Source organism: Scylla paramamosain, chromosome 17 (assembly GCF_035594125.1).
Source record: "Scylla paramamosain isolate STU-SP2022 chromosome 17, ASM3559412v1, whole genome shotgun sequence".
Taxonomy (NCBI): Eukaryota; Metazoa; Arthropoda; class Malacostraca; order Decapoda; family Portunidae; genus Scylla; species Scylla paramamosain.
Window position 1 is genome coordinate 6,670,001 of NC_087167.1, and position 7,972 is coordinate 6,677,972.

The following is a 7,972-nucleotide window of genomic DNA, read 5'->3' on the forward strand; positions in this document are numbered from 1 at the left end:
CTGGGTCACTGAGTCACTGGGTGTACGGTACACTGACGTCTGTGACTAAACTGCTCAACAAATCGAAGATCGTTGAAGAAAATGTGTAAAGATTCGTTCTCCAATAAACAATGTGTGACGTAAAAGGAGTCGTAAGTTCTCTGTTCTTCATCCTTCACAGACGAATATTTGTTTCAGTGCATCATAATTATTGCAGTAAAACGGAATAAAAATCGTTCCATACGAATTTCTCAACATTTTATATATATAAAGAAATTATTTTTTCCCCTTTAGGATTTGGCAAAATTTAATAAAAACAATATCAAATAATATTTATGCTGTAACAGTGAGGTTATCGTCACATTCCGGGTGATCAACTACATCATTTCAGGTCACGTGGAAGCTTCGAATAAAGAACATATTTTTATCGTCTTGTTTGCAAGTCTTGAGAGGGAGTGGAGAAGACTCAGGGCGCGGCTCAACACTCAGCACATGAGCTGTCCGCCCAGTGTTTGTTGCCATAAGAGAAGAGCTTCCTTTCCCCTGAGTTCAAGTGCAAGGCAAACGTAGTGCGCCACAACATTGAGATTCTTTACTGATGAATTCTTCAAGCGATTACTTTGGTATACTATAAGACAAATAATTAGCGAATGCCTTGGCTACTCACATCTGACAAAATAGCAGACAATTCCGTGGATAACATTACGAATGGGACTCTGGCAAGCTTCTTCATCTATATGATAATGAGCACTGGGCGGTGGTGGTGCGGAGTTATCCTATTTGGCTCACAGCCGAGAGGCCCGGATTCAAATTCTCGGGCGGGGCCAAGATACCCTCAGCCAGCGTGGCACGGCAAATGTGTCTGGGCAACATCACTGCTGTGGGCTGAAATCATGCACGGTGAGTTGAAGGTGATGATGATAATTATAAGTGCCAAAATGATAATAATAATATTAAACACAATAATAATAATAATAATAATAATAATAATAATAATAATAATAATAATAATAATAATAATAATAATAATAATAATAATAATAACAATAATAATAATAATAATAACGATGATGATAATAATAATGATAATGATAACAACAACAACAATAAACTGCAGCAGCAACAACAACAATGACAACGACAGCAACAACATTTTTTTAAACAAACATAAAAAAAGAAAAAAATCGCGACAGGTGATAATAATCATAATAATAATAATAATAATAATAATAATAATACTGCAGCAGCAACAGCGACAACAACAACGACAACAGCAACAATAACAAAATCTTTTCAAGACAAAGAAAAAAAAAAAAAAAATCGCGACAAACCCACAGAATGAGGTGAGGGTTATGTGGGATCGTGTAGCGGTCACGCTGGCTGCCCAACACAACGGTACTCGCCGGTAGAACGTGTCTACATGACCTGGAAGACAAATACAAGAGCAGGGGCAAGGTGGGGGCATAGAGACAGGAGAGGACAGGGGAGAGAATAATATTACGTATGCGTGTAACGAAGGATCGGCTCAGGGCATCTGCAGACTGCCAGCGCGGCCAGCCAGTCTGTGCAGGCAGCGGGAAGGGTGAGTTGTGCCTACCAAGTTCTGCCCGCCGCACCACCACACCAGCAAGCAATGTTACGCTCGACCCAGGTAGTGTGCCGCGCTCACCTCAGTAGTATTTTTTTTTCTTTTTTTGTCTCTGGAATGTGATCTCGTTTCATGCTTTCTTTAGACACACACACACACACACACACACATACACATATGCACGTCTATTTTTTTTTTTTTTTCCCTGGAGCACTTTTTTTTCTCCAGGATCTGTTGATTGAGTAATGTGTGCGTGATTTGGAGTGTGAAAGAAAACGGGAACTGGCTGCTTCAGAAAAAAAAAAAAAATTGGAAAGAAAATGCAGCTTCTAATATTAGTAAAAGCAGTCGCAAAAGAAAAAATATATATATCTCTTCTCTGTGACGCCGCAAATGATCCGAAGGAGATAAAAACATCTACTGGTGCTGCTACTACTATCACTACTATTATTATATCACAACAACAACAACAACAACAACAACAACTACTACTACTACTACTACTACTACTACTACTACTACTACTACTACCTTTACTACTACAATAACAGTAACTAACAATAATAATAATAATAATAATAATAATAATAATAATAATAATAATAATAATAATAATAATAATGATAATGAAAACAGCAGCAACAACAACAGTAGTGCGTATGTCTTGCCCAAATCCATAACGAACTGCCCTACGTAATATTTTCTCACCATTAGAGCCGATGAACGCGCACCTAATTAATGTAGCATCTCAGTGGAGTACACGCATTAAAGTTTGTTAAAGTCTTGCCCTTTACGATTAATTTTGTAAAGATAATCGAAGCCCTCGTGCTCATACAGTTATGGTCTAGTTATGATCGAGTAATGCTTCACACTGACTTCCACTCTTGTGCTGTTTTCCCCTCAATTTCAAGCCCTCTTATCTCCTCGGAATCAATGAAATCCAAGGAGAGTCTCACCAGATTGGAGGATTTCAGATTAAGATTGAGGTTCTGTACCAAACAAAGCACAATTGCAGTGAACATAGGTGACTGCTATCTGGCCACGACTCTACCTACATACTACACCAGTAAAGCGTAACGTCTTGGGGAAGGCACGAATCTTGAACATTCCTTACACCCACAGTAGATTGAGAGAGAGAGAGAGAGAGAGAGAGAGAGAGAGAGTCGACCAGCTGACTGTTGCCTAGTTGTCTTGTCGACCAATGACTGTCGCCCAGTTGCCCCTGAGTTTTATCTATATTCTCCCAAACAAACAATGGTTGAGGTACATTTCACCTTTTTCTTCCTTCCTCCTACAGCTAATTCCTCTCAAATCCTGTAGTTAGTGTAGTGCAGTTAAATAAAACAACCTGCATAGTGAGGATCTCAAGATGTGTTGTTTGATATCCCTTGCATTCACTTATCAATCAGCTTGGTTTTCCTCACGATGTTATGATGTTTATGACTTAGTAACACATCAGGCCAGAATTTAATGAGTTTTCACGAACTGGACTTTCCATTGTCATATTCTGTTTATCAATGAATTTTCTAATAAAAGTAACTAAATAAATAAAAGCGACTCTCTTCTTTCGTTCTGGAATGTGAAGAGATGTAAATTACTTAATATTCATCCACTCCGGGACTCCCATACGAGTACCGGCAGCGTGTGGTTATCTCATTAAAAACAAACAAAGTATTCTCTATATAGCATGGCATGGTAAATATTAACCTGAAGACAATGTTATGTTGTACCTTGTTCTTTCCCTGGCAGGTGGCGCTGGTAGTGGCCCTGGTGGCAGGTGTGTCCTCCGCTCCTCAGTCTGTAAGTTGGTAAACAATATCGTGTTTGATATAATGATAAATATTTTGATCTCAGAGTTATGTTCAGTGACAAAATGCTCTACTTTTTAATAGTTCACAGATGTACGTGTCTTGTCACCAAAACCAAAAGCTGAAATACAAAGAATATCATGGTTTTATACAGTCAGTGAAGTGCATTATACCGTAATAACAGTACAGTAAGACTCTTAAGGTGACAACAGTCGCAAGGATGCCTCCTGATCCTCGCCCAAACAAACTCGCTACGTTCATCTGACAGCTGGCTTGTCCCGACTCCATCATTACTGAATAAGGTTTAGGCAAACTCTTCATCATTCAAGAGACAAATTTATTCATTAACTTGGAATAAATCAGCACTTAGCATGTAAGCCAACCACCAGTATCATAAATAAAGTAAAACACAAGTTGGTGCCATGAACTAGTGGCCCCGTCTCCGTCCATTAAATCTGCGTCTTCACTTCGTCATCTTATCCTGTTTATTTATTTACATATATATATATATATATATATATATATATATATATATATATATATATATATATATATATATATATATATATATATATATATATATATATATATATATATATATATATATATATATATATATATATATATATATATATATATATATATATATATAGGTGGGACACTGCCCAAGGGCAACAAAAATTCAATTAAAAAAAAAAAAACCCACTGAGATGCCAGCCCCAGAAAAGGGTCCAAAGCGGTGGTCAAAAATTGAAGGATAAGTGTCTTGAAACCTCCCTCTTGAAGGAATTCAAGTCATAGGAAAGTGGAAATACAGAAGCAGGCAGGCAGTTCCAGAGTTTACCAGAGAAAGGGATGAATGATTGAGAATACTGGTTAACTCCTGATCCTGATTAGAGAGGTGGACAGAATATGGATGAGAGAAAGAAGAAAGTTTTGTGCAGCGAGACTGCGGGAGGAGGGGAGGCATACAGTTAGCAAGATCAGAAAAGCAGTTAGCATGAAAATAGCGGTAGAAGATAGCAAGAGATGCAACACTGCGGCGATGAGAAAGAAGCTGAAGACAGTCAGTTAGAGGAAAGGAGTTGATGAGACAAAAAGCTTTTGATTCCACCCTGTCTAGAAGAGCGGTATGATTGAAACCCTCCTAGACATATGACGCATACTCCATACAAGGATGGATAAGGCCCTTGTACAGAGTTAGCAGCTGGGGGGTGAGAAAAACTGGCGGAGACGTCTCAGAACACCTAACTTCATAGAAACTGTTTTAGCTAGAGATAAGATGTGAAGTTTCCAGTTTAGATTATAAGTAAAGGACAGACCTAGGATGTTCAGTGTAGAAGAGGGGAACAGTTGAGTGTCATTGAAGAAGAGGGGATAGTTGTCTGGAAGGTTGTGTTGAGTTAATAGATGAAGAAATTGAGTCTTTGAGGCATTGAACAATACCAGGATTGCTCTCCCCCAATCAGAAATTTTAGAAAGATCAGAAGTCAGGCGTTCTGTGGCTTCCCTGCGTGAAATGTTCACTTCCTGAAGGGTTGGACGTCTATAAAAAAAGACGTGGAAAAGTGCAGGGTGGTATCATCACCGTAGGAGTGGATAGGACAAGAACAGGCTGTATTAAAGCAAGGTTTGGAAGGTTTAGGTCGAGAAAAAGAGTGAGGAATGTAAGCCTCCATGCCAGACACAATCACCTCTGTTATGCGCTCTGCACACAGGTATTTCATAACGACTTGTTAAAAAAAAACTTACGTGGAAGTTGTTAGAGTTTTTAAGGGTGTTTTCCTGCCCTTACTGCTAGTTTAACAAGGATTCTCCACTGTCAGTGAAAAAAAAAAATATCCATGAGAATCTAACTAATCATCTTTGTGGCCTTTGAAACAGTCATTGTGAGATGGTTCCAAGTCTGCATACGTTGTGGAGTACACATATTGAGTGGCTGAGGCTCACTGTGGTCAGATCTCATATCTGAATCTATATGTAATTACATCAAAATTTACATAAAAGCGTAGAAAAATATAAATAACAAAAAACTTTATAGATGAGTTGAAATATTCTTATTCTACTGTTTGATAATTGCAGGTGTTCAGGCCACAAGACCGTGGATCTTTCCATCCATCCTCTGACTTGTTTCTCGACGGTGCAGGATCGGAACACAATGCAGAAACAAGTGGAACACAAGAGTCTAGTGGCCAACCACAGTACACCATCGGAAAATTGTCCACGGAATCAGAAGGCGGGAAGGATGCAGACGAAAACACTTCCTCTAAATTGCTGCCAGACTTATCACAGATGAAGAGTGTAGATGGCACAGAGCAAGTGGGAGCCGAAGCTAAAACGTATAGCGACTCTGTGACAAAGGAGGTTGATGTTGACAGTGGAAGAAAGCTTCTAGGGGTACTGCCAGAAATTCCTGAAGCACCTAGTCCAGTAGACCCAAAGACCAAACAAACAACTGAGATGATATCTGAAATTGAAAGTATTCTCAGAAGAGTAAGAGAGCAATATAACAAAGGAAATCAACCTTTGCCGGCACTCGAAAGTCAGGATAGAATTGACTCTCAGGCACACACTCCACAGTCTCTTACAGATTTCTTGAAATTCTCTGCATCACAAGTAGGCAATAAAACACAGCAGGAAGATCCCGTGATAGAGGAAGCCAGACAACGCTACATGACCGCGTGGAATGAAGAGGCAGATCGTCTGAATGCGCCATTCATGAAGGTGAACAAAGCATGGCCAGAACTTGGAATGGTTTACATGCCTACAGTGACCGAGGTGACTGACCAAATCAAGGCGGCTGAATCTGTGAAGCAAGCAGGGCAGGCCTTCATGGATATGTGGGAAAGAAGGCACACAGAGACCAACTCTTTCCCCTCGGGAGTTGAACCCATGCTCAAGATATTCAGCAATTTCATGGGTGCTTGGTCATGGGCGCAGACTCTTGAAGAAAACCCAGACACTCCCGAAGTAGAACCCAGTGATCAGGGACATGTTGTTCGAAAGACTACTGATGACACTATAGATAAGAGAAAAATATCGAGACACGATGGCTCTCGCTTGGAGGCAGATGGAATAAAGGGTCTGGACTCACGCTTCGAAGAACTTCTAAGCAGTATGTTTAACCAGAGACGGGTGCAACCAGTCTTTCATCCCAGCCACCATTCAAAACCACAGCACCCCTTGACAAAACTGGGTGATAAGAAAATAAAGTTATCTTGTTTTGTGGAGCCTGATGTGGTGCATGACGACCCTAATACAGCAGCAATCCCTATTGCTGACCACAGACCAGCCGTTTTTCCCACACGCATTAAGAGACCAGTTTCTCTTCCTTCTAGAGTGGGAATTCCAAAACATAATTCGAATGCAGATGTACGACCTGTAACACAACAAAGCGAAGAACAAAAACTCCTGACAAACCCAGTTGCATTCATAAAGCAAGTAAAAGATCGCCTTACTTCTAACGTGCCTGTCAGCCATGTTGCATATCCTGGACCTCCTGTCAGGCATGGAGTGGCAAAGGTGCCCGTAGCGCATACAGATAGACTCGCGCCGCTCTCAATGCACTCCTACAGTGTGGAAGCTGTTGACGAGCACGATGATTTCCAACTCTCTGAAGAAGACTCCGCTCTCCAATCCTTTGAGTCTGATGAACAGCCCAGCCGTCGACGCGCGTCTCATCACGCTCACAGGCAAGCACCCCGCATGGGCTACGACCACCACTGAGGCTTCCTGAATTATTTCAGGTACATCAGGTAATTTCTGCAGCTTTTTTCCTTATCTCTAACCCGTTGTTACGCCAAATAAATCTGATGGCATTATTTATCTAAACTATTATTTTACTTATTAAGAATGAAAACAATAGCCTTATAAGTCAATAATAGTAGGCGTAGGAGTAGGTAAGGATGATGACCTCTGTAGCTTGAACCTGAGTCTTCCCACAGCTGCTGTGGCACTATAACACGCAGTTGACAAGTCTTAACAAGGCAACACTTCCACAGTAATATCGCCCAATGCCAGTCAATTGCAGCAGACTCAGAGCTGTGGTGCTTCGTTAGTCGAGCGTGATTACTGTGGCTTTGGGCACATTAGGTTTAATTTTATACAAATAAGATAAACAAAATATAAAATTAGGAAAACTAATTTGTCGAAAGTCTACGAGTGAACAATATTAAAATAAAATATTATTTCATAACTCAAATTCTTATTCCTCCTTTGCATATAAAATGTCAGTGGCAGTGAAAGATTGTTCACTGTAAGATAAAATATAAAAGACACTCTTAAAGTCACTGAAATGTTCACTGACTTGATATTCGAGTCTGTAGGAAAGCAGATTACGGAGCATAAGGTGAGTGATGAGTGATGGCAGTAAGGGAAGACAGCAGGTGGGGAGCAGCATTACCAGCCACAACCATGAAGGGAGGCACGGGACGACCAAGGTGGTGACGGACGATGATGAGTGAAAACTTCTGCTTTAGTGATGAAAAGACAAAATAGATGGTGATGGTGACCACACACACACGCACACACACACACACACACACACAGCTCTCTAATTCAATACTGTAGTGGAGTTTTCACATATCACTTGGTATAC

At 40.3% G+C, this 7,972-nt stretch overlaps 1 protein-coding gene across 1 annotated transcript; it reads left to right on the top strand.

The window, feature by feature from the left end:
- The first annotated feature begins 1,474 nt into the window (after positions 1–1,474).
- Positions 1,475–7,570, top strand: LOC135108389 (uncharacterized). Its single transcript, XM_064019330.1, has 3 exons — positions 1,475–1,630; positions 3,317–3,367; positions 5,458–7,570. Exons 1-3 carry the CDS (start codon positions 1,613–1,615, stop codon positions 7,099–7,101), a joined length of 1,713 nt encoding a protein of 570 aa, XP_063875400.1. The 5' UTR covers positions 1,475–1,612; the 3' UTR covers positions 7,102–7,570.
- The last annotated feature ends 402 nt before the right edge of the window (positions 7,571–7,972 follow it).

Coding starts and splice junctions, on each gene's coding strand:
- LOC135108389 (XM_064019330.1), top strand. Junction 3,368..5,457: donor TGTCCTCCGCTCCTCAGTCT/GTAAGTTGGTAA, acceptor TGATAATTGCAG/GTGTTCAGGCCACAAGACCG.